Source organism: Lacerta agilis, chromosome 5 (assembly GCF_009819535.1).
Source record: "Lacerta agilis isolate rLacAgi1 chromosome 5, rLacAgi1.pri, whole genome shotgun sequence".
NCBI lineage: Eukaryota > Metazoa > Chordata > Lepidosauria > Squamata > Lacertidae > Lacerta > Lacerta agilis.
The window spans coordinates 47,465,737-47,492,921 of NC_046316.1; the positions used below are offsets into that span (position 1 = coordinate 47,465,737).

The 27,185-nt window shown below is 40.5% G+C and overlaps 1 protein-coding gene across 1 annotated transcript; it reads right to left on the minus strand.

Moving 5' to 3' along the window:
* Positions 1-2,793: 2,793 nt before the first annotated feature.
* On the minus strand, positions 2,794-25,491 carry PLEKHS1 (pleckstrin homology domain containing S1). The gene is made up of 15 exons (XM_033148073.1): positions 25,121-25,491; positions 23,258-23,303; positions 22,241-22,317; positions 22,007-22,113; positions 19,844-19,978; positions 16,698-16,752; positions 15,319-15,420; positions 14,228-14,332; positions 13,411-13,494; positions 12,547-12,647; positions 10,234-10,452; positions 9,434-9,535; positions 6,233-6,368; positions 3,625-3,704; positions 2,794-2,860 (listed from the first exon to the last, which is right to left on the minus strand). The coding sequence occupies exons 2-14, from the start codon at positions 23,283-23,285 to the stop codon at positions 3,636-3,638; spliced, it is 1,320 nt and encodes a 439-aa protein (XP_033003964.1). The 5' UTR covers positions 23,286-23,303; positions 25,121-25,491; the 3' UTR covers positions 2,794-2,860; positions 3,625-3,635.
* Between the last annotated feature and the right edge of the window lie 1,694 nt (positions 25,492-27,185).

Genomic DNA, 27,185 nt, shown 5'->3' on the forward strand with positions numbered 1-27,185 from the left:
CGTTCATTCCGTCGCCCCGGGAGCAGCAGCACCGCACACACTGTGCGCCGCTGCTGCTCCCACGGTGACGGAGCGAGCGGCGGTGCGTGGGGGTGACTTGCGGCGGCCCCTCCCACCACTCCCCACGCACCACCGGTCACCCCGGGAGGAGCAGCGCTGCAGGAACGGGGTGCTCGCTCGGCTGAGCGAGCACCCCGTCCGTGCAGCGCTGCTGCTCCCGGGGTGACGGAGGGAGCGGCGGCGCGTGGGAGTGATGGGAGGGGCCGCCGCAAGTCACCCCCACGCGCCAAAATGTTACGCCCACCTAGGGGCGGCCCGAGGGGCGGCCCGCCCCCCCCCCCCCCCCCCCCACCCTACGACGCCCCTGCACTGGCTGGCAGCAGCTCCTCATGCTTTTAGGCAGGAATCTTTCTCAGCCCTACCTTGAGATGCCAGTGATTGAACTTGGGACCTTCTGCCTGCAAAGCAGATGCTCTGCCACTGACCTATGACCCCTCCCCAATGTTTTTGTGCATTTAGTGGTGGGGGTGGAGCCATCTTGTCCTTTGCCTCATGAAGCAAAATGTCTTCAGCCAACCGTTAGCAGCTAAGTGACTAGCCATAAAAGAACTGAAGGGAAATGTCACCTTCTGATGACATTTCCCTGTAGAAACTGCATGCACATACATTCTTATTGTTTTCCCTGCACCAGAAGCTAACTGATTCAGCATAACATCATCTGTTACTGTCATCATTTTATCCAAACCAGAAATATATAATGTGGCATATTTCTGTAGAATAGAACATATGGTTCTCCTGTCTACATCTTATACACCAGAAGCAAGACGCAATATAATATTTAGAAATCCCGGTTGTCCAAGGGAACAGGACCTGTGCTTCTGTGTAAAGCTGAGTGCTTATTTAAATAGGTTAACATTGATTTAATGGTTACTCAAAGGGCTGGTTCACACACAACACTAAATAATGTACAAACTATAGTGAGCTTGAGCCAAGCCCCTCCCCTCTCATGCTGCCATGTGGATGGAAGCACTTTACTTTATTTCCACAAATCTTCTTTGATCCTCAATATCCCACCTTTTCTCCAGACTGGGACTCAAGGCCATTTACAAAAACTGAAATAACATGGATAAAATACAAAAACCTAAAAATATACAAAAGGTAATCACTTAAAAGAACTATAATAGAATGAAAACAATATAAAAACAGACAGCCTTCTCTCACATCTCCATCAATGTGCCTGCGAGGGTGGCAGAACTGAGAGAAGGGTCTTCTTCCCCAAAGAGCTCAGAGCCCAGGCATGTTTGTATGGAATAATATGTTCCTTTAAATAGCACAGGCATAAGCCATATAAAATGATATGTATGAACCAGATATTGTGGTTTAAAAGAAACTTTAGTTAGTTAAACAAGCCAATTTATAATGTGTGGTTTGAACCTGGCTTGTGTTGAAACTTAGAGTTTGTTTAAAAAAAGAAAAAGAAAGAAACTTAGAGTTTGTTTGAAACCATGTTAGCTGGTTCATATGATGTGTGGAAAGTGAAATTAAATGTGATCAAAGTCCTTTCCTGGCCAGAATGGGGGAATCGCACAACCAGAGATTTTGTTTGGGCTTACTTTAGCTTGTGCACGTAGTGTTAAAACCATGGTTTAGCATTGCACATGAATTAGCACAATATGTTTTTGGATATTAATAATCTCTACAAGAATAAACCTCTGCTGAAGGAAAAGGTGAAGCTGATGTGCAAGCATGGATTTCCTAACTATGAGCATAACTAACTCAATAAATCAGAAAAGCATTTGCTCCATAAATTGTCAAAAAAAATCAACAAAATATTTACTGTAAGACTGTTATTTACATCATAAATAGGTATTTTAAAAAGCTAAGGTTTCCTACCAGTTCCAAGTCAAGCTAATCTCCAGGATGGTGTCTGACTTGGCTTTAAAGTATGTTTTGCTTTTGTTTTGAAAGACAGCTGCCAGAATTCTAGTGGCACAAAAGTGGAGAACAGATGCTGTACCATCAAGAGAACAATGACATCTTAAAATATTAGAATATATAGAATTAGCCAGCATGACAAATAGATTAAGAAATAAAGATGATAAGAGTCTAAAAGAAGACTGGACATTATATATAGATTACCAGTATATGGAAAAAATATTACAACATGAAAATAATCGTAACAGACTGATAAAAAAACACTCAGCAGTAGATGTTACAACATGAGAGAATGTAAGGTAATGAAAATAACCTAGTAGAATAAGAAAACACACTTAAAATGATAGCAAATAGGAAACCATGGAAAGAGTGGAAGGGGAGTAAAAGTTAAGATATATAAGAGTTAAATAAGATGGGGAAAGAAGTTATGTTGTTGTTGTTGTTGTTGTTATTATTATTATTATTCACTTACATATGTCTTATAATTATGCTATTCCTTTCTTATTATCTTATGTTGGACTGTAACACAGTATGTGTTGATGATATGATATAATAGAAAAGCAAGGAAAAAAGAAAGACAAATATCTGATACCACAATGGGAAGATACAGATGAAGGATGGCGGCATCTTTGTTCTTGGAGCAGCGCAGAAACTCTGAAAGGGTTTTACATACACGTATGGATATTCACAGCAGTGAAGTACCATTTCTTCTGAATACCACTGCATTTCAAAATTTGCAGGGGAATAGTCCTGTCCCAGTCTGGTGCAGTTCACTGAGTGCTACAAAAGGAGAGACCACCACCATGCTACCTTTTTATGAGAAAAAGGTTTTGGTGTCTTCATGGTGGTTGTTTTTTTTTTTGTGGGGGCCACTGTTTTCAAGTCTTCATTTGTATTTGACCTAAGATCTTGGCCAATGAAGATTCTGCAACAAGTAACAAATAAAAGTATTTTTTTAATTACATGTGGATCCTGCCTTTTCACAAAGAAGCTCAGAGGAATTGAACTTCTTGATCTTGATTTACAAAATGTCTGGATTGGATTTTGGAATCTGCTGATTCCAGAACCACTGTTCTGAGAATGGCTGCTTGACCTGGCTGCCTATGCATAAAGTTATCTGATATCCTGTGTGTAGGGTGTAGGCCCTTGTACATGTTGTATGCCCAACCCATGCTACTGTGCCCAGTTTGAGCTGGATTTTGGCCTGTATCCCTACCCATCATAGACTATATTTATTTACCCACCATTCATATGTTTCATTTTGAATGTAATAACATTTCCAATAGATCATATAGCAATACTTTTTTTAAATTGCCACCAGCTGCTGGCGGTTCAGTTGTTAAAGTATGAATGCAAACCACTGATCTCCCATTGCAAAAGTTCTCTCTGCACTATCGTTATGAGGCAAATGTGGGCTGGGAACTCTAGATTTGCTTCATAGCGTATATTTCCAATTTAGGGGATGAGGGATCCTGTGTTTTCACTCTAGTGCTGATAATGGACATGATAGACAAGTCTAAATCATGCCAGTTCTATTAGGAAATGGGATAACAAGCCAGTGAAATCAGAATACTTGGATTAAAACTCCATTAATCATGGTAAACTAAACCTGCTTACTATAACGTAACTGAGTTGTTGATGACTTTTGCATAGAAAAGTAGGCAGGTTCGTCATACACAGTATACTTACATTTTTCTCCATTAGGAACATTTGCATCCTTGAGCATGTAAAATTTTTGAATCTGGAAGCCTACATACAGTCAGTTTCACCTTTTGAAAAAAAAGAACAGATAAGCACTTAGCATGTTACTATTTATAGTTTACAAGCCTACATCATTGTGTTAATATAACAGTGATTAGTAACTTTGTATATACAATTCTTAAACTTATCTTTCCCCCATATACCTTTGCAGGTTTACAATTATCTAATTATCTACCTTTGCAGGTTTACACTTAGTGATGAATTGTGGTACCGAACAGCTTTGTGAAGTTGAGTGTCCACAGAATCCTGATGCGGACCATGAGAAATATCCAAGGTTTTACAATGAGTGGTTCTCAACAAATGGTTTTGACAGCCAGACACAGAGAAGCGTGTAGAGCCTGCAACTGCCAGCACCAATACAATATGGAAGATCTCTGGGTAAAGTGATTTCAAGGCAGTGGCAAATAAACTTTGAGGTAGTGTGGTATAGTGGCTAGGGAAGTGAACTAATTCCTGGGATACCAAATAGACAGAAGTGTGTGTGTGTGTGTGTGTGTGTGTGTTAGGCAAAATGGTTATCTAGGAGTAGGTGATGGGTTAAGAATTGTACAATCTAGCTAATAATGCTATGTATGCCAAACAGGGAGAGATTACAGATTAACATTTACCAACATTTACAGATTAGGTTATTTACTACAGTATGAATTCAGTGTTAAGACAATTGTTTTTGAGCCAATATAGTCAACTAACCCATGATCACCTATGATCACCTAACCTGAATCACATTAAATGATTACTAGTGATGCAGTATCTCTTTAATCCTTATACGTACAATGGAAATGGTCACAAGTCAATGGAAATGAGAAGTCTGGAATTGCCTTAAAACCAACAGGAGCCTCAACAGGAGATGAATACAAATCCCATTGCCTCTCCATTTTCCTTTTCAACACATAACCAGTCTTCTTTGTTCCCAAGATCAGTGTGAAGAATTTTCACCCAGTGCTACTTTTTCATTAGCCCCCCCCACTCCCCTAAATTCCCTGACCCTGTCTTCAGTTTTCCATCACTTCCACTTACCGTATATACTTGAGTATAAGCCTAGTTTTTCAGCACACTTTTTGTGCTTTAAAAGCTGCCCTCGGCTTATACTCAAGTCAACCATTCCTTAAGAAGTGTACAAGAACTGTGGTTCTTTACTCTCCCCAGGCAGCTTGTTCCATTCCTGAACTGCTCACATAAATGCAAACTTTAGACCCCAGTTAAGGAAGTATTAAAACCCCACAGGTGCTCACTTTCCCTGGCTCCTGCTTAAACATGACAGGATCCCAGCCTTCTCTGTATAACACAAGGGAACATTGCGCTGTGGGTTAAACCACAGAGCCCTAGGGCTTGCTGATCAGAAGAATGGCGGTTCGAAACCCTGCGACGGGGTGAGCTCCACAGCAGCAAAGGAGGAAGAGGAAGGAGCAGCCCAAAGGGCTGCTTGTTCCTCCTCTACCACAGTGGCAAAGGTGAACCGGCTTATACTTGAGTCAATAAGCTTTCCCACATTTTTGTAGGGAAATTAGGTGCCTCGGCTTATATTTGGGACGACTTATACTCGAGTATATACGGTACCTTTCTGTTCTCCACTACACTTCTGCTTCTTCCATTGCTTTCTCCAGCTTTCCACATACTAGACAATTCCCCCTTTGTCTTCTCTGCCTCCTTGGCCCCTTATTGTTCAGTTGCTCACATTTCATTTTGCTTGTCTGCTCCGCCCTTTTTCATTGTGTACATTTTTCTTCCCAACAACAGAACAGCCCATGCTGTCCCTGGGCACTCTGAAAGACTCGTGCTCTAGCCCAAATGAATCTTCCCACACAACTTGTATTTTTTGCTAGCACTGCGTTTAACTGATTGTCCCTCTAAGCAGGTATCCCAGTTCATGAATACTCTATGAAACCTATTATTGTTTGGGGGGGGGCAGGTGGGTGCGTGCCTATTTTTATTAACAGCTTTTAATGAAACTTTACGTGATTAAGATGCTTGAGTTTTATTACACTGCAGGGGTGCGAATCTGAATAAAATATTGGGCAGGCCCAGGTAAGCCTCACCCCACATAATCGATCACATGATGCGGTGCATGCGCACCATTTGAATGGCAATGCCTATCAACTTGGGGGTGGGGCCTTGGCCCCCTCAAATATTTTATAGGGGGAGCGAAGCCCCCACAGCCCCTAGGAGTTGGCTCCTATGTTACACTGTCTTCCACTATGTTCCAGAGCAAAATCATTAAAAACATATTCCTTGGATAAGGTCCATGCTCAAATTAAAGTGGGTTGCTGAGGGTAGGAAATCCACTACCACTTTTTACCGTGGTGTGAAACTACTGGCTGCACACAAACAGACCAACATATGGGTAGCCACATGGGAGATTGTATGCAGTAGTAGTAGTAGTAGTAATAATAATAATAATAATAATAATAATAATAATAATAATAATAATAAAGTTAGCCATGTTTTTGTCTGAACAAATGTGCCTGGATAAGCAGCTAATTGCCACAAACTAATTGACTGCTTGGTGGTCCTAACTAGTTAAATTGTTGGCTCTTACCTCCTTTCTTGTGGATCTAGTTATGAACAAAGATATTTCATCTATGCTCTTTGCATGCAGGTCATTCACAGCCACTATATAATCCCCTTGATGAAATATGCATCCCAAGCGATGCAGGTCTTTCCACTGGGAGACACTGTAGTGAATTGGAGAAGGGACAGAGGGGGGAAAGCATTGACTGATTAGGATTCTTGTTCACTTTGGTGATGGCTTCTGATCTGCAGAAGTATCCATGGAAAATCTGGCAGTCTGGCGTTCAAAAAGAGAGTCGGGATGAAATTGATAGCTAAGCAGATAATCCAATCAAGCAGTAGATAGCCTATCAATTAAAGCTTCCAAGCAGGGAGGTGAAATGGAAATACACTACCAGAGCTTAGGATGATCTAGGGGTACTCATCTACAGTCTATTATGGGGTCACAAATCTTGTAGAGGAAGCTTAGAAACCAGAGATAATTCTTAATTCTGATCCAGTTATGAACCTGAAAGCTAACAGCTTTTGGAGAACAACTTGTTTTTTTGTTTTTGTTTTAAAGGTAGTATGTCAGCCTAAAGATACTGGAACTAGTAACCAACAATCCACATGAATGAAGGTACAAGATGATTTTGATCCTGTGGTTTTGATTTTTATTCTACATTACTACATTTGAATTCATTCTTTGAGTGGGGAGAAAGTTCTCTAAATTGCTCTTTGGCAGTTAAGGCTGCTGAAAGTTGGAAGATACATCTTTAAATTAAAACGAATAATATCAAGTATTCAAGCTTCTGGCTTTGTATGCACATCAAGTCCAGTAGAAATTCCAGTAGATAATCTAGGGGTATTCTGTTTATCTCAGCCCAGAGACCTAACATAATTGGCCTATTAGGCTGGTTGAGCAATTTTATTATGGCATTCCAGTACACAGCCCTAGCCCTGGAAGTTTAAACTCATACAGAATTATGGACTCAGGGAGAATTCCCTGGATTATCTAGTCACATGCCAAAATGCACTATCTACTTAAACACACACACATGTTCATGCACACATGCATTATATGCACTAAGTAGGAGATTGTACTATCTCTGTAAGTAGCTTACTGCATTGCTGAATTAGTCTGACAGGCCATTTTAAGGTAGATTTCCTTTTCTGTCACTTCATTCCATTACTCTTTGCTTTATACTTGGTAAATGTAGCCAGCAATTGTTCTCCACCTTCTTTCTTGCACTTCTACTAATCTGAATAAGCCCATCAGCTTTCTGTGACAGGGGGACTTCCTCTCTGAAACTTGTTGGGAAGAATTTCCTCCCATCACTGACAAGGCCTGAGAAAGTGACTTTCTTGTGCGCAGTGTGCAGCAGACATGTGAAGTACATCAAAGGAGAGCAAAGAGAGTCAGACTTGCAACTGAGGACTAGAGAGTACACAAGGGAAGGCACAGCAGGAGATGAGCTCTAGGCACCTCTAATCTATGTCCATTTCACCCTCCCTTCCTTTCCTCAGTCACTGATACTGATATTCTAGGAAGCACACTAACTTCCCTACTGCCTATCCACTCTCCAAAATATGTGAGACAATGGAAATTCTCTACTTTCTTAACTTCCTCTTGGGAATATTGTAGGATATCCATGAAAATGGGAGTGGAAATTGCCAATGTTCGCTTATTTGTCCCATGTCCAGAACAGAAGTCTATCTGGCGAATATGATCAGTGTTCACTGATGTTGTACCTTATAGTCCACAAACAGTATGTAACTGATGACTTTTCTCCCCACCCCCAACCACATTTGCATTGTGTTTTCTTTGCACTGAAATATATGGATGCAAAAGCATGATGCCACCAGACTGTTTGTCATATGGAATAAACTGTGGTAGAGATAGTGTGACATCTTGTGGTCCACAAAGGCTGTGGAGCAGTTTTATGTGCTTGTAAGAATCTTTGTGTTTCAATTCCCTCACCAACTCATTAGCATGGGAATGCCCAACTGAAGAATATACTGAGAAATGTGGGGATTAAAATTTCTGTTCTGTGTTACATAAATTAAAACCTAAGCTGCCAAGCACCAGTTCTCAGTGTTTTAACAAATTCATTTCTGGTCTCTGGCAGGAATGCAAAACTAGCACCCCCTAACTGACTTATATAGCCAGCTCTCCTGAACACTGCAAAATGACAGGTCACCATATGAAGTAAGTCTAAAAACAAGTCAATATTAGTATGTTGTTCACCTGCCAGTCACAGTGAACAGATGTTGCTTTTGAAAAAAATTATATCCCACTTTTCTTTCTTGGCAAACCCAAAGAGGGTAACGATCAAGAACAATAACAGCTAGATGTTAAATAACTTATTTAAAAATGCAAAATAAAGTTCACACCCAAAAATAGACTGATCAAAAGGTTAACTCAAAGGTTAAATATAAAGATTGATTTTAGATAGATTACAAGGCAGGGCTCTGGCAATCTTCTTTGGGACAATCATTTCACACTTATATCACTTGTATCACTACTATTGAGAAAGACTATCATGAGCTACAACAGCAAGAGCTACAACAGATTTCACACAGAACAGGCTAACAAGAATAAAGAAGTGTGAGTGAGTGCATGTGTGCATCTATGCATATGCATATGGATACAAGTTGCGGGGGATCAATAGCAGCAGTGCTGTTGTACTCAGGTCCTGCCCACAGGCTTCCTACAGGCATCTGTTTTGCCACTGTAAGAATAGGATGCTGGACTACTCAATGGGTCTTATGCCTGATCCAGCAGGGCTCTTCTTAGGCCTCATCCACACTTACCTTTGCTCCAGGTTTCTAGGCATAGGTCTAGACTTTCCAGGTTCAGGTGTGGTTGGGTTGTTGTTTTTTTTGTCCCAATGCTCTCTCCCTGGGGAAAACCCGCATTTTACCGCTGAGTGAGAGTAAACAGCAATAGGGTTTTCCAGATTGCTGTTTGTTCCGATTCAGCAGTAAAACATGGGTTTTCCCAGGCAAAGCCCTGGGGCACGGGAAAGCTCAGATATGGACCTGAAAAGCTCAGACATGGACCTAGAAAGCCTGGAGCATGTGTGGGTGAGCCTTAATTTGGGTCAATTGATTAATATTAACGTGAGCTGTCTCTTATGAAACTGATCAGTAGTGATGAGGTGACATTGCTGGAACTGACAAAAAAAAACTGATTGCATGCTTTTTAAGAGCTGAAGGTACAAACCAGCATGAAAATAAGAGGCCTTACCATATACGCCCAGCGGCTTTGACAAGTGTCAGGCAGTTGGTGAAATCACTCCGGGGAAGAAGAATATCCACCTCTTCCAATTTGCAGTCATCTCTGACTTTACTGAAAAGAGGAAGGGCGTGTTGTGAAACCCAAAATGTGTGGCTAATAAACCAGAAAGGTACCATTGCAGGTTGTTACTAGTAATGAGAGCCACTGTCAGTCAGTATTAAGCTAGAAACAGTCTAAATATCTTCCATGATAACCCACACAACCAATCTTACAACATTCCAGATCTCACTACTTTGTCTTCTTTTATAAAATAGTGAGCTTTAAAAACACTTATATTCTACCCTTTCAGAACTCAAGGTGACATAAGTGTGCGTTAGAAAACATCTGTAAAGCAGTGTGTAAGAAAGGGCTCATTTCTTAATAGAATCAAATTATTGTCGAAGCAAGAATCATAGTGATTCATTTCCCCTGCACCTTTGCAAACTACGTGGAACAATGCAACAAAGTCCAATATACACTTGAATGAATTCAAAAGGCTCACATGGTGGGGAGATAAAGGTTAAGTATTCTTTTCTGGTTCACATAATGGAACAAAGAACTAACTTCAAAGCCTTGACATTGACTATTGGACTGATTGTATCACTTGGAAATCGGGACAATGGAAAACCCATTGAAACAGAAATGCATTTTCTTTTGCTCTCAGGGAGTTTGTGAGAAATACAGACATAATTAGTAATATATTGAAAATGTAAATTATGCACATGTATCCAACCATCACTATCCACAGGAAACACTGAGAATATCCACACCTGAGAATAATGGACAACTGAACCACAGACAGAACTGATAGTTTTGGTGTTTTTTCTGGTTTCCAGGTCCTTGGTAGTGGTGTTGGTTTCAATGACTTGTCCTCTATCACCTGCAGATTCGTACTATCTTCCTGGCCTTTTGGAATGGTCGTCAATTCATTGTTTGTAGGTTCAATTTCTACCTCCGCTACCCCTGAAACTCTAATGAGTAAATTATATTACTTTTAAAAGGAAATGCATCAGCCATGTCTGTAAAAACCACATCAATTTTTTTTTAAAAAAAAGAAACTTTAGCCTGGGCAGCAGACTGAAGCTGCACAATCAGTGTATGAACAGAGGGGTGGAGGGAAGTGAAGCAGAATTGTAGTGCCAGATCAGCCCTGGCAGACCTACAGACTTTGGCCATTTTTTGTGCAGAAAACCAACACACATGCAAGTTGTACATGCCCAGCCTTTGGGTTAGATCCAGATGGGAAGAGAAACCCTAACCTGTCATTCTAGAGGGGGTTAGGATGTGGTGATGGTGTCCTGGCTCCACTGCAATCTTTCAGCAGAGGTTCTCCACCACCACTGCAGAGGTCCCCACTATAACTGGACAAACAGAACTACTGTTGGGAGTATCTCTGCCAGTTTTAGCTAACACAAAGCCCCCAAACCGAGAGTTTTGGTGTGTGGAGGCAACAAGGATGGTGTGGAGAAGGGTCCATCAAGTATCTGCTGGATCCTAAGCCACTCCAGCTACTGATGCCGGACTTGATTCGGGCCTCTCTGCTGTACCATCCTGAAGACGGTGCAGGGGAAAACTGCAGTTTCACAGCAGCTTCTCTTCCATGGCTAGCACAAGTGGGAGGGCATTGGATGTGGCAGTGTCTCTGCCACTCTATTCAGCCCCACTGAAGTCCCAATGATTTAAACAGACCTTAGTCATGGGACCTGTATTTTGCACAAAAACACATGGTAAAGTTGGGGAGTCTATGCACGAAACAGCTTTTACAAGTGCAGGCTCTGTGCATGTGATACTACCAAGGTGTGGAGATCAGGACAGAGCCAGCAGGCATGAACCCAGTACCGGTACTACCCCACCAACATATTGATGGTATGCAGTTTGCACGGAGTTCCTGTGAGTCTGTCTTCCTTGTGGGGGGAAGGGAAATCTGACCTCAGCCACTGCCCAGAAATGGCTTACAATCCACAGGAACGTCCAGCTTGTTCCAATTTCAGGGACATAATTATTGTTTGAGCATTTCTAATCTAGATGGAACAAGCGGACTCAGGTTACACTGGTCCACAGCCCTCAGCCAGGACAGGACTTGCCACGACAACCCCAAATCACTGAAATGGACTTTAAAACAGCGCTATAGCATGCTTTTGAGTCCACCCGAGTTGGGTTTCTTAGAGGATCCTAGGAATGCTCCATGAGAAATGGTACAATTACTGTCTAACAGTTTGGGTACTAAACCAAATCTGAAACTGAAAGCCAGACTGTAGTGTTACCTCCCCACAAAAAATAATAGCTGGAATAAAACCTTAACAATTATTTGAATCCTCGCTGAATTTGAATGGCAACAGAATCCAAACAATTAAATCAGGCTACTGGTTCAACAACAACAAAACATCTGTGTGGTGGTTTACTTGCTGGCAATGAGCTGTGAGTGTATCCAGCCAATGTCTTGGAGGATTTTAATATATTTTGTGTTTATCCAGCTTCTGTACTATGGCCTTTTCCAGGGTTTCAAGGCACCAGAAGTCCTGGCAATCTTTGAGCAGCTACAGTAATATGCTAAAAGCTGATTCAGGGGGAATTATGTGATTGCTGTTGGCATGTACGTTACTGCCTTGCCAGGGCTGATGGGCTTGGAAATTGGCATAGACTAGCTAAGACAAAGTAGCTTCTGCAGGATCAGCTGCTTCTGTGAAGAGGAAGGAAGGAAGGAATCTATGCAAGATTACAAGAGTGATCAATTTGCACCAGCAGTTATTGGTAATAATACTATCTTTCTGGCTATGTTAATTTAACACCTAAAGGTAGACATCACTTTATTGTGAGAAAGAAACAGAGTGCCACAGTAGACTAAAATGTTTTCCCACAGGTGCAATAAAGATGAACCAATGATGGTCTAGCACAGAGATGGGGAACGTGTTCCCCTCCATGTGTTTCTCCATTACAACTCTAATCACCCCAGACCAATGACCATGCTGGCTGGATTTGATGGGATTTGGAGTCCTTGTCTAGCAAAAGCTTAGCAAAAGAAATCCACAAACAATTGCTTCAGATAAATTTAGGAGCAAAATGCACCATGCTTGAGTACTCACATGCATCCCATGGATATGTATTCTTCGGGTTCACCAAACTTTTCCTTATCTGAGTTAGTAGTCTCTTCTGTGGTGCTGAATTTATCCTGCATATCATTCAGCTGTGAAAGTAAAAAGCATATGCAAAGTATATTAACGTATACAAATGATATAAAAAAAAACTCAACTCTGTTAAAAGCGGTGTTCTCAGTACTGTTATTGAACCCACTAATACATTTGGTCCAGTCTGTCTGGATAAAACTGATATGTCACTAAACCAAACAAGATAACTCTTACTGCTTCATGAAAGACTTGGTTTTAGCAAACTGCAACCATTTAATTTCTGAAGAAATTCTGGAACAACTGCAAATCTTAGAGTGGAAAGAGGGTAAATCTCTACCACAGGTGAGAGCCACTGCTGTAAAGCACATTTTGCATACCAAAGTTCCCAGGTATAGAATCATAGAATTGTAGAGTTGGCAGGGACCCAAGGGTCCTCCAGTCCAAACACCCTGCAATGTAAATTCCTGTAAACCAGGAAACCCAGACAGATGGACAGGGGTAATAATAATAACAATAATAACAATAATTTAATGATGATGATGATTAATACCCAGCAGCACTCTAGTAACAAATTGTTTCAGATGCAAGGGCTGAGAAAGACCTCTGCATAAGACCCTTGGAAGTTGCTATTAGTCGGAATTAATAATACTGGGCTCTGTGGACTAATGTTCTGACTCAGTATGACGCAAGCTTTATACAGTGCTATGAGACTAAACTGGCGTGGAACAAATCTGCACACAAGATAAAGGATTCTGCACATTAAAAAGAGATATAAGCATTAATTCATTATTTAGAACAGAGAAACAATGATATCTATGTTACCGTAGCTAGAATATTTGTTGGACAAGCATAGTATTCCTCCATTTCGGATTTTTCCTCTGACTGTTGATGATTTGTCAGGTGTTGCTGAAATAAAAGTACAGACATGTTTACAGTGTCATTATTCTTTGCTCATCATGCTCTGAGAAAGGTTAAAATGGATAATATGCAAACACTTGCTCTTTTTGGCAAATGAAACCAGCAATGAGTAAGACCTGGTGCCCCACAAGAAAATCAGAAGTGAAACATTTATGAGGAATGTAATCAGGTTGAGATGTGCCATAACAACATGGAGAACAGCTGGTATGAATGTACTCAAACCTGCTGACCTATAGTAGATTTGTTTCCAAATTGTTTCAATTCTATTATAATTACTTTTAAACTATCATATTTTGTATGTTTTTTGGCTTTCTGTATTTTATCCGTGTTTTTTTTTTAAATTTCTGCAAGCCACCTTGAGTCCTGGTCTGGGGAAAACATGGGCTATCTATCTATCTATCTATCTATCTATCTATCATCATATTATTGTGCCCATGGACATAAGTTTCTAGGCACATTTCTGCAATGGAAGCATTATGGGCAAGTGTGTGGAAGTCAGAGATAAGGTGAGGCAAGTGGGTGTGAAAAGGAAGGATCAGAAAATGAAGAAATAATTAGTAGCAAATAATCATTAGCAAACCCTTATTTTATTTTATTTTATTTTTGAAAACAACTGAGCAATGCTTCATGCAACTTTCTCCACTACACAGTGCATGGAAGTGATGCAGTAGTTGCTTCAAATTATCCATACAGTTCTTCCAGTCCCACTTTCAACACTCACTAGCTGCAGTACCGTCAGTGATTCATAAACAGGGGCTTCTTGGGAGGATTCTTGAGTAACAGGCTCTGAAGAGGGCCTCTTCTTGGAGACAGATGTTCCTATATCCTGCAGCGCAACAAATCAAAACAGAACAAAAGAAAGCATAGCTTTATTTCAGGGTGATTCATTAAAACCAGAAATTAGCCCTGTTCTTTCTGCTCATAGAACACATTTTAGCAAAATCAGGTGCTTGAGTTGTAGATCTACTTTAAAAGTGTTATGGGTGTGGAAAAGAAAAGGAATAACGTAGTAGTATTTTTTATTTTATTTTTAGCACTCGTCCAGACAAGCTAGCTATTGCACATTCATCCTTATTTTCTTTCACAAAGCTTACCCCAAAATTAGGCTATATCTAGTCTTTATTGTAGGGATGCAGGTGATGCTGTGGTCTAAACCACAGAGCTTAGGGCTTGCCGATCAGAAGGTTGGCAGTTCAAATCCCCATGACAGGGTGAGCTCCCGTTGCTCTGTCCCAGCTCCTGCCAACCTAGCAGTTCAAAAGCACGTCAAAAAGTGCAAGTAGATAAATAGGTACTGCTCCGGCGGGAAGGTAAATGGCGTTTCCGTGCACTGCTCTGGTTCGCCAGAAGCGGCTTAGTCACACTGGCCACATGACCCAGAAAAACTGTCTGTGGACAAATGTCGGCTCCCTTGGCCAGTAAAGCGAGATGAGCGCTGCAACCCCAGAGTCGTCTGCAACTGGACTTAACGGTCAGGGGTCCCTTTACCTTTACCTTAGTCTTTATTGTGCATTTATTCTGATTTGTTGGTGGGCAAGTTATATGAAAATGAATACCTATCCTGGATTCATCCTGACTTATTTGAATGGTGTTTACATGCGTTCTCATTCATTCATCCCTCAATTTTCAATGCATTTTCCAATTACTGCAAAAAACCTGTTTCTTTTTTAAGATGGATTTGTGGCACTAGGGTAACAGAGCACTTTAATTGTGCAAACCTAAGTTTCCTGGTATGCCCTTGAAATCCTTCCCATGAAATACTGACAGCCTGGAGGCACGCTTAAAATGAAAAAGACAGTATATAACAACCACCTCATATTCATTGCCAGGACACGGTTCCTTCTTGATGATATCAGCAGCTAGTTCATCAAGACAAGCTGGTGAAGATTTTGACCGACTTCTCATTTCTGGTTTCTGGGTCAAGAAATGAAGCAACAGAGTAATTTCACATACCTTTGTAGTAAAATAAAAGTTTATCTCTTCCCTGCCCACCATGATGTGAATAAAGATCACCCCACTACCTATGGAAACTTCTCCCCCTCAAGGCTCCTAGCTGAAGCTGAAGTAGCAAATAATAGAACCATAGAGTTGGACTGCAATGCAGGAATATGCAACTGTTCCATACAGGGATCAAACCTGCAACCTTGGCATTATCAGCACCACACTCTAACCAACTGAGCTATCTAGGCTAGTGATGAGCCTTCCATCTCTGTATGCACTTGCTTCCCAATAAGCGCTTGTTCCCATGGCTGAAAAATTGCCTATGTAGCTGCATGCTATGAAAAGTCTAGTTTGTTCCCGAATGCAGCAAGTTCAGTTCCAGAACACTGGCAGACAGAGGGGGGGGGGGAGTATTTTGTTAGCCTGTAGATCCAAACATCTATTATTCAAGCCTTTGCTAGTGAAAATTTTGGATCTGTAAACTGAATTCTGATAGATCTGGGAGTGAGGGACCTGTGGTATTTCAGATGTTGACAGACAACAACTCCTGTCATCGCCATTCCAATGCTACTTTACTGTAAGACGACAATTAACCAACTAACACCAAAAAGTGGCCTAGCAAAGGGTCATCTAATGACCTATTTTATGTAATCTGTCTCATTTTATAATTACCTAGTTATTCATTTTCAGGAGATTCATAAAAGCCAAACAAAACACTTTTATTCACAGAATATATGCAGTTAAAAAATAAAGTTAATATATGTGGAGAAAACTGGTGCTTGATTTACATTTTTAATAGATAAATTGATTTAAATGGCACTGCAATACACTCCAATAGCACAAGAATGCAGCCTAGATAGCAAGAGCCTACATTATGCTTTCCTTCCTTGGCATCACAGTAACTGTATCTGTAGCTCTCTCTTTCTCTCTGCTTAGAGATAAGACTTCTATATTTATTTTCTTTAGTGGCGAAGTGCCAATTAACATTCTTACAAGTATGTTCGCTAGGAATGTGTGAAAAAATGTCCATTCTCAAAATGTGTGTTGGGTCATTCCTAGGATGTGCAAGGAAGATACGAATTCATTCCTAAAACTTCCCTTAGTTTGTGTATCTGAAGAAGTGTGCATGCACACGAAAGCTCATACCAAGAACAAACTCAGCTGGTCTCTAAGGTGCTACTGGAAAGAATTTTCTATTTTGTTTCGACTATGGCAGACCAGCACGGCTACCCACCTGTAACCTTAGTTACCTTTGTTTCTCTGCTGGTTGAAAACAGGAAGGTGGCCCAGTCCTCAACGTCCTTGCTAGAGAGTGAAATTACATTTTAAGGAGACAGATAGAGAAACAAAATATTAGGAATGAGATTCTATTCCTCTGAAAAATGTGTAAAGTTTTTTTTTTTTGAAGAAGAACCAAATCCTAGAGCAGCATCTTCAAGGTGCCTCTTCCATATATGCCAAGGGGCAGAGAAACTTTTTCAGCCCAAGGGCTGCATTGCCTCATGGGAAAACATCAAAGATGGGAGGCACAGGCCAGTGATGGTGGTGGCCAGAGGCAAAAGTTGCCAGAGCAACAAATCCAAATTTTAACCCGCCTATGCAAGTCAGATGTCTTTACACGCTACCCTCTACATCTCTTCAGCCAGGCAGGCAAGACAGTTCAAGGATAGAGGAAAACTAGGATGAGGAAGGTATGAAGCAGGGCTAGTGAAGAAGCATGGCTTGGGGAGACTTCTGGGACAAGGATATGGAGGCCTCAAGGGCCATATTTGAGCCTTGGGCTTAAGGTTCCATAATCCCTGGCATGAAGCAATATTGCTAGGTGGTATTCAAGTAAGTTTTACTCAGAGTTGAATACCACCCTGGGTATATTAAGAAAACAACTAAATCGTTCTTGGACTCCAGCAGTATGGTCAATAGTCAGAAGTGGTGGGGGTTGTGGTTTGGCAAGATATGGAAGGCCAAAGTTAATCACCCATGATTTCAAGATTCTCACCAGTAATCCTTCACCCTATAACCAGGGATGTCTTTATTCCATGGCTGTACAAAATTTCAAATCTTAAAAGAATCTCAACTCTCATTCTCCATAGTCAGCCAATTAAAAAACATCTTAGACTAATCCTAGCTCAATTATCTGGGAGTAAACCCGACTGAGTTTAATAGGACATACTTCTGAGTAGGCATGGTTAGGACTGCAACTAAGTAAATTAATCTATCAAATCTGCATAAATTTAGGAGTCAAAGCAACAGCACTGAAGCAAAACCCTAGTTTATTTTAAATTTACACAGGTCCCACTATCCAAACACTTGTTATACAAAAAAATCACTTATCCAAAAATGAGGAATTAGTATGCAAACCTCATTATACACACCACAGAGCTGGACCTGAGTGTAGTACTGTAAACAAATAAACAGCCTTAAATAAGCCTTACTTTTTGTGTTTTGCTGGTCCACGGCAGCCGTTTCACCAGAAACCATGGTAGGAGGAAGTGAGGAGGAAGGGGGAGAGATCAGGCAAATAAGAGCATTTTTTCTTTCCTTATTTGCCTTTGCAAGTTTCAGAGGGCTTTCCCTGGTATTTTGTCATATTCTGTGGTTGGAAACACATTAGAAATTTCCCCAAAGAGATCAATGGAAATGGTCAACTTGTTATGCAAATGTTTGCTTATGAAACAAATTCCTGAAAATGCATTGTGTTTAGATAGTGGGACCTGCATGTAATGTACATCATCTGCAGCTTTTATATGCACTACTTTGATAAAGAACAGTAAAAAAAAATCCATTATCTGCTTTATTTGGGCACCCTTTTAGCTGAACAAAAGCATTTTTAATTAGTGTTTTAACCTAGACATAAAGGCATATCCATGCATTGGCCTGAGCATACTATGGGAGCAGGGTGACTGCACACATTGAAAAGGCTTAGCTCTTCTAACCAAGACAAATATGGTTTGCTTAGCAGCCTTGGCATTTCACACTAAGGCTGCTGGCTTCCTACACTGTCAGGATGGTGTTGTTGACTTGGGTTCCAAGCTCATAGAGAAGGCACACTGGAAGGCAAGTGCAGAGATAGCCAGACCAGTCTTTTGTAGGGTGGCATTTCAACAGTGGCGGAGGAACCCTTTCCAGCACCCGGGGTGACGCATGTGCGGCACTCCATACAGACTGCGCAGGTGTGGCATCCCGCGCATGCGCACTCCATACGGGATGCCGCTCACGCGCAGCAGCCCATACGGACGCCGTTCCCTCAGCTGCTCTACACCTGGGGGAGGCAGGGGCCATCTTGTCGCCCCTCCCAGAGTGGCACATAGGGCATTCTGCCCCCTCCACCCCCCCTTCCTATGCCACTGCATTTCAATACACCCACTGGGGATCACACAGGTTCTGCCCCACCTTTATTGTGAGGATGAGATTCACCTGTTTGATGATGGCTGTGATAGCTAGATATATATATACTATATAAACCATGTTTGTACCAACCACCACATTTCCCATTAGTTGTTGTTAATGTGTGGCTGTAGGCTATAGAGGGAAATGAGGGGCATATGGGGCTTGTCAACCTGGGAAGGTAGCCCATCTAGGAGAAGGAAAACTCTGATTCTAAACCTCTGCTGCCTTGCAGCTAAACTCATTCGTGGGAAGGCCTTCAGGCCTAAACCCTGAGGAAAATTCTGTACCCACTGCCTTGCAGGAGTGGTTAGAATCTTTCAAAGTAGCCATTAAGGAAATTGGCACTCCATTCTAAGTTACCGAAAACAAACAAAGGGTATTTGTTTTCTTTGAGGTCAGACTGGTTTTGTTTCAGTGCCAAAGTCTCTGCTGGGTATTGAATGTGCAGAATAAGGGGAGGAGAGTATAAGGTAAAAAGGTACCTAACAGGATTTGTATTATCTCTTTTCAAGCAGCACTGATTTCTCTCACAAGTTCTAGGTATGCTGACTCTGGGAAAATCCCTGCTGCAAGTGTAACGCCAAAAGAGATTATTCTGTGGCTGATTCTTCTCAAATAAAGATTCCCTCATAGTTTACAGCTCTTCTTTTACTTCCGGAACAGCCTATAAAGCAAGGGTTTTTCAGAAGGGAAACACACACTTTATAATATGTGGCTTAACTGGGCAAGAAAGGAATCACAGTAGGGAAGCCATTCTTGATTTATTAAGCTATGGTGGCTCCTTAAATTTCACTAATATCACTGTTCAAGTGTATTTCACAAGCTTTGTAAACTTTGTAAGGGGAATCCTCTTTTTTGCAATACATATGATGGCTTGTGTGATTATTTTTTTGAGGATGTGCTGTGACCAATTTGAGGATCCTGTATTGGTATTTTTTTAAATTTTAATTAGTTGAACTAGCAGGTATGAAAGCTATACGTACATATCTGTAAAGAATGGTGAACTTACCTGTCTGTTCCAATAAGATAGAAAACCCTATTCTCTGTTCTGATGGTCATCACTTCTGCAGGCTTGCATTTAAACATCTTCTTCACAACTGTCATTTTCTCGGGGTCACCTATGCCAATCTCTATTTCTGAAGTCCTGTTAGGTAAATATATGACAGATGTACACCGTCTGTGTGGGTCATCATGTTAAAAGATGTCTAGCATTGTAAAATATGTTATTGCGTGTGATGAGACTGTTTTTATTGCATGTCATTTCTAAACAAGAGTTTTGGTCTTACACAATCCAGAATGGGAAAAACAAGTCCGAAAGAAGAACTTTGTCTCAAATTCTTATCCCAATCCATAGATCCACAAACCTCAGAGACATGAAACATAACTAAATTTCGATATGTCTATATATTGTAGCACCACTAAGAACTGTGGTTGATTCTTGAGATCCTTTCAAGTACAGGTTTTTACAATCATGTACCGGTAAGTTCTAATACATGAAATAAACTACAATCTTGTGCATGTCATAAAAAGCATGTAATGTGTAATATAATGTGGTATAGTGGTTGGAGTGTTGGACTAGGAACTGAGAGACCAGGGTTCAAACACCTGCTCAGCCATGAAACTCACTGGGTGACCTTGGGCCAGTCACTATCTCTCAGCTCAACCTACCTCACAGGGTTGTTGTGGGGATTAAATGAGGAGGGAGAGAACTATGGATGCCACCTTGTTTAAATTACGGCACATGGCAGCCTAATGCATTCTGGTACATCCCTTTTCCGATATAGCACACGAAGCTTGCTTATTTTAACTATTTATATAAAAGAGAATCACATGAGGTTTTAAATGGATAGACAAGTGTGGTATAATGATATTAAGCCTATCTCCAGCAATGGCCCCTTTTGGACAGAGAAGACTTGGCCACCGTACTCCATGCTCTGGTAACTGCCAGACTGGATTCTTGCAATGTACTTTATGTGGGGCTCTTCTTTGAAGACACCTTGGAAACTTCCATTTGTCCAAAATGCGGCAGCCAGATCATTCATTCATTCCTCAAAATTTATATAACGCTGAATTGTCAAAAACCTCATAGCAGAAATTAATCTATTAATCTATTTAGATTAATTTCACAGAAAAGGAAAACAATTTTGGACAAACAATAAAGCACAAATTATTTAACTGTAATAGTTGAATCGAAACCGCGAAGAGATAGACGGATGTCAACAAAATCATAAGGGACTCAAAACAGCATGAAGGACTTTGCGTACAGAATATTCAAGTATTGGTTTGAACTTCCTAAAAAATGTTTGTTGAAGAAAAGTATTTTTGTTTTTTGTTTTTTCTAGTTTTTGTCGCTTTGCTTTGGTTTCTTTTCTTTTTCTTTTTCTTTCTCAATGTTGTTCTGTTTATCTTACATCTTTAAATACTTTTACTGTGTATTTTGTAACACCTATTTTTATCTTAGAATATGTCGTTAGATCAAATTATTATTTTTATTCTTTCTTTGTGAATTTTGAAAATGTAATAGTTTTTGTTTCAATTAAAAACAACAACCTCAAAGTTGTTTACAAAAGATGAAACAAGGAAAACCAAGGAAGAAACCACAACCACGCTTTAAAAACACACAAAACTTAAAACAATACAACAGATTAGAATTACCTCAGAGCTTCTGGAGAGATGATTGGCTGAGGTTCCATTTAGAACTCATAGAACCCTAAACAGCTGCACTGGTTCTCACACATTAAAAGCGCATTACTATGAAGGGGTTGCAGGTCCACATGGGTTAGCCACTCTCCTACCAATTCACCCCCCAGGCACCCCACCCCACCCCAGCTGCAGGGTCCCTATATGCATACCATCAGAGCTTCTTTGTGCAATAAGTAGTTCTGAACAATCAGGATTCCCCCTAGCATGGAGGACCTCTGCATGCATACACCAGGAAGTGTGTGGGGCCCCTTTTTCAGAGCTGAATACATGGCTGGCAAGGGGGCAAGTCTTGCCCACTGCCTCTCAGTGCTTTTAACCTGTGAGATGGTTCAACTTCATATTGTGTTCCTTCCACCATGCACTTGGAAAGAACCAGGAGCAACACTTTTTTTGAGGAGGCCAGCAAGCATCAATTCAGGCAGTCAGGGACTGTTAAAAGAAGCTCTCTGAGACATGACCAGATACTTACTCATTGATTTCAATATAACCCTTTAAGTGGGCACCTTTAAGATACCTCAGGACATAATCATTCTTGCCAGACTTGGAAAGGATAAAGTGTCTCCTTTTCCAGGAGTTCTGTTGGAAGAAAGGTAAAAGACAAGGAATTAGAAATACAGTAACACATTATGACTATAATTATTATTGCTATTTGCTCATCATTATTATAGCAGCAGCATGATGACTATTATGGTGTCAACAGTACCTGATTGGAGAAAAGATGAGGAGGCGGAGATTTGATGAAGAAACCATGCTTGTAGACATCTCCATAAGTACAATTTCCTGATAAAGAGATAACAGTAAGAAACATTCCATTTTACCTCCATAGGAAACGAACCCTGAAGAGTCGGTTTCTGTATCCCTTAGCCACAGACCCATAGTCAAGGAGGGAGAGAAATCCAATTCAAAATGACAAAAATCAATGATATTTATGTGTTTGAAGTAAAATTTGAAATGGTTTTTGACCAGTCCTACCATGATTGGTCCAGTTTGATTTATTTATAAAAGTGCTTATGTTTCTTCAACTCACATATCAAGGCAGTGTACAGTGGCACCTCGGGTTAAGAACTTAATCTACTACTGGACCGGCAGGCACAATCCATGATAAAATGGTTAAAACTATGTTGGGGAGCAGGACAGTCTGTATGGATGCTGCTGCTGGAAAACCCAAATCAAGTACTTGAAGAATGTGACCCAGTAGAAATGAAAGATTGTGGGTGCAGCATCATGGTGAATCAAAAGCAGGGCTTCTTGATCTCAGGCGAACTCAGCCAAGCCTCATCCCTAGGACACACGCAGCAACAATCCAATGCATGTGCAGAATGCATTTTCAACAACACTGAGTGAAGGGCGTCCATTCCATATCTTTGGATCAGAAGGCAGGGATTTTAGTGCAAATGTGTCAGTTCCAGTGTGTCTGAAGACCTGAATATCCCTGTCCAAATATGCAAACTCTGCCATGTTTTGGAACAGGGACACTGCCAAGCCACCAACCTAATTACAAGAGAATATGTTTTGGAACAGGGACACCACCAAGCCACCAACCTAATAACAAGAGAATATACGGCAGGGCCATAAAAATGTATGCTAATTTTGGTTGAAGTCACATACTGATTGCATCCATTAAAAAAAGAAATAGTGCATGTTGAGAAAAACATGAAAATTGCCAGGGAAATGCGTATGGCCTGCTGTCTGGATAAACTCATGAGACTCCATCTCATACCTATGCACATCGTTTGTGGAGCATCCATTTTGATTGCTAATTCAACCTAGTAAACAAACAAACAAACAAACAAACAAACAAACAAACAAACAAATAGTGAGGGTTAAAGACCACTTTAACTCATGTTTAATATGTACTGCCCCAGTGCGCCATCACTATAATCTAGGACTTTGTATAAACCACACCTTGCCTTTCCAGTAAGTACTTGCAGTTCCTGTTCAGATTAAATAAACAGAATATTATGAGGAACAGAAGTACTTAATTTTTTTTGTTCTTCTGCTATGTGGTATATAAACAGAAACTATAACCAAGCAGCAGTTTATCAGATGTTAAAGAATATTTGTTATTTGTCAGTACCCATTAACTAGGTTAACAAAATATTCACATAGATGTAGATGGTGACTGTGTGCCAGAAAATAAGTACAAAAAACCCCCAATTTATAATTCTCCCAAAACGATGCAATGAATATACAGTATAACATAAAGAACAGCAATATTTTATTCCTACAGTCCTTTCTTCCTACTTGCTCCATTGAATGTTTTGAACAATAAAATACAATTAGCATTCCAAGAACTTACACAGCATAAAAAGGGAAACAAAAGACCATAAATTAGATCAACAGTTGTTTTTGAAATGAATGGATGAATGTACTGCTTACAATAATACCTTCTTCAGATCAAGGGAAGTAATTCCTGCTCCATTTTGCGTTGACCAGACCCCACCTGGAGTACCGTGTCAGCTTCTGAATATCACAGTTTAAGGATACTGACAAGCTGGAATGTGTGCAGAGGAGGGCAACCAACATGATAAAAGGTCTAGAAACCTAGCCTTATGTGGAATGAGGGAGTTGGGGATGTTTAACCTGAAGAAGAAAAGTCTGAGGAGCGATATGATAGCCATCTTCAAATATCTGAGAGGTTGCCACATGGAAGAAGGAGAAAGCTTGTTTCCTTCTGCTCCAGAGGGTAGGACTTGAAGCAATGGATTCAAGTTACAAGAAAGGAGATTCCGACCAAACATAGGAAGAACTTTCTGACAGTAAGAGATGTTTGACAGTGGAACAGATTACCTTGGAAGGAGATGAACTCTACTTTATGGGAGGTTTTCAAACAGAGGATGGATGGCTACCTCTTCATGGATGCTTTAGTTGAGATTCCTGCCTGGCAGGGGTTTGTGCCTTTGGGGTCCCTTGCAACTCTACAATTCTTTGATTCCCACCAATGAAACTTTGAAAATTTTACTTAAACAAATAAATACTTTCCAAAACTCTGGTAAAACTGATTCTGATTCAGAATATTTTGGTTTGGTAGAAATGAAACAAGTGTGGGCTGAAGTATGAAGTAACATCAGAGGGACAAGAGGCATGAGGTTGTATCCAAAGAAGCACTAAGTCACATATGAAATGAGGATGGTGGTGGTGTCTCTCTCCTCTTTAAGCCTACATGTGTTCATCTCAAATGCCTGAAGAGATCCATTTATTTCATGCGACTACTGTACTCACCATTTGCTCCTAAATGTGGAGAAAGGTTTTATTAACAGTAACCACAACACGAAAGTGTATAAGAAAGGGACTCTGAACTTTCTATGTTCCCCTCACCAGAGTTCATTGGTTCAGCCATTTACTTGGGAAGCAGATTGAAATTCGAACTAAGAAAAGAGTGGGAAGAGCAACCAGTGTAGGGCAGATACAATCGGAACATGAACTTGCACTATAGAAACTCTACAGAAATTCTTGTTTTGTGGATGGAATAGGTTACACACATTGCATCCAGCTACTTTGTGAGACTATACACGCACAGCTGAACTAACACAAGCCTGTAAATTAATTGATTTAAAATACGACCCTGAAATTGCAACAATACCCAAACAAGATGTGTTGTTCATTCATATCCAGATGAGGACAAATCAACCTACCTGAAAGGAAAGTGAGATATTGCAAGGAACATATGCAATATGTAATTATTGATCAATTTTGGTTTTGTTGGTGCAAGGAAAAATAAATAGGTAGAGAAAAGAGAATTCCCTGGATGCCAAGATCCAGGTTTGGGCAAGTACTCTTTGGTGAGAGAACCTCAGCAGAGATTTAAAACCACAAAATATGCAGCAAAGTAAATAGAGGAAATGTAGACTGTTAGGCCTTTAAAATATGCCCCAGTGATGCATGCACATACACACTTTGGCCTTTCTTTAGCCCAAAGGCTGGATTAAGAATTGCCCACATTCCGTGGGGTTTTTTTTTTGCCAATTAGGTGGCAGCTAAAAATCGGCTTGCTGTCTGCACCTATCAACCCAAACTTCTACCGTTAGTACACACACACACACACACTTACAGTTAACACATATACCCCCTTTCTTTTCCCACACCCTAGTCACATGCATACACACCCCATCCACACACTCATTCTCTGTGAGCTGCCCATGTGGAAAAATGAGCATGGAGGCAGCCATGAGGGCATTGCAGAGTGTGCTACTATGCCAATACAAACCCCAAGCCCATGATTCGATTCCCTCTTCCCCAAGCTGCTCTTTGCCTCCTAGGATAAACATACCGATAGCTATTTTTTAGAAGAAGAAAACACTATAGCTGAGCAGTAAGCTTAAACCCGGCATTCCACTGCTCTGTCTTCTTTTCCCTATCTCCTCTTCTGCCCAGTTTGACAAAAACAATTCTGAAAACAGCAAATCCATTCTGGGACAATTTTATTTGAGGACTGATCATTAGCCATAGTCAAGTTATTTCACTTTTTGGAAAGCAAGTTTGAGGGCTCACTTCCATGCAAACTCACACTCTGCCTCTCACTTCCTGCTGTATTCGGGGGGGGGGGAAACTTGAGTTGATTCAGGTGACCTCTAAAGAACTCGGTCTCAGGAATACTTCCCGTAAGATTCAATCAATATGCATTCAATTTTACTTGCCATCATGCTGAATGACTCCAAAGATTGGTAATATATTGCTCCTTTTGTTAACATCCCATGTTTACTATTGACTAATCACCTTACCTCTCAGCTAATGTCCTATTTCTCCTACTGACCTATGCTTGCTGCCAGTTTCTTATATTATCTCTCAGCTATATTCCAGTCAAGTTAATCTAATGGGTAGTGTTTGGGGATTTCATTTTATTTGTTAAAGACACCCCCCCCTTTTAGTGTGTTGAGCCCTTGCAATTCCGCATTCATAGAGAAGGCACAGAACAAATGATGGTTAATGATACAATCCTATGTACACTAAACTTTGTTAACTTAATAGGATTCATTTCTGAATAGTCTTGCAAAAGATTGCACTACATGTTGTTTGTGGCATCAATGATTTAACTGAATTAAAAGATCTCTAAACAAATAGTTTTTAAAGGTAAAGACAGTATAAAATTTTTCTCTGTTACCACTTGGGTCTGAGCAGACAGGCACTTGGTCTTGGTAAAGTCATGAGAATTAAGAATAAACCAGTGCTACATACCACAATTAAAAATATATTAAGATCAAGGCAAGGAAATATAAATGTGAAGGAATGCCATGGTATACAGAGACTTATGAACTTACAACAGAGAATGGTCACTGCAAAACGTCAATATATTAGAAGAGAGGGGTGGTCACTCTTTAAATCACAGCACATTTTCACCCACAAATTGGATTCAGTGGAAGAAAGAGCTTTTACATTGCACAACTTACCCGAGGCTTTGTTTTCAGAATTTAAAATAGGAGTACAGTTTAACCTTTTTCAAACAAATTCAGAACAAGCCACTTAAGAAAAGTGTGTGTGTCTGAAGCAGGAGGAGGTTGAAATTAGGTGATACTGCTAACTTTTACTCTAAATGAACATGAACATCTGTAGGGGTACTTACAGGCACTGGGTGTTTGCCAAACTGAAGATCCACAATGTCCAACCACGACAAGTTATATTTTCCGAGCACTCCGTTGCTCTTAGTTTAA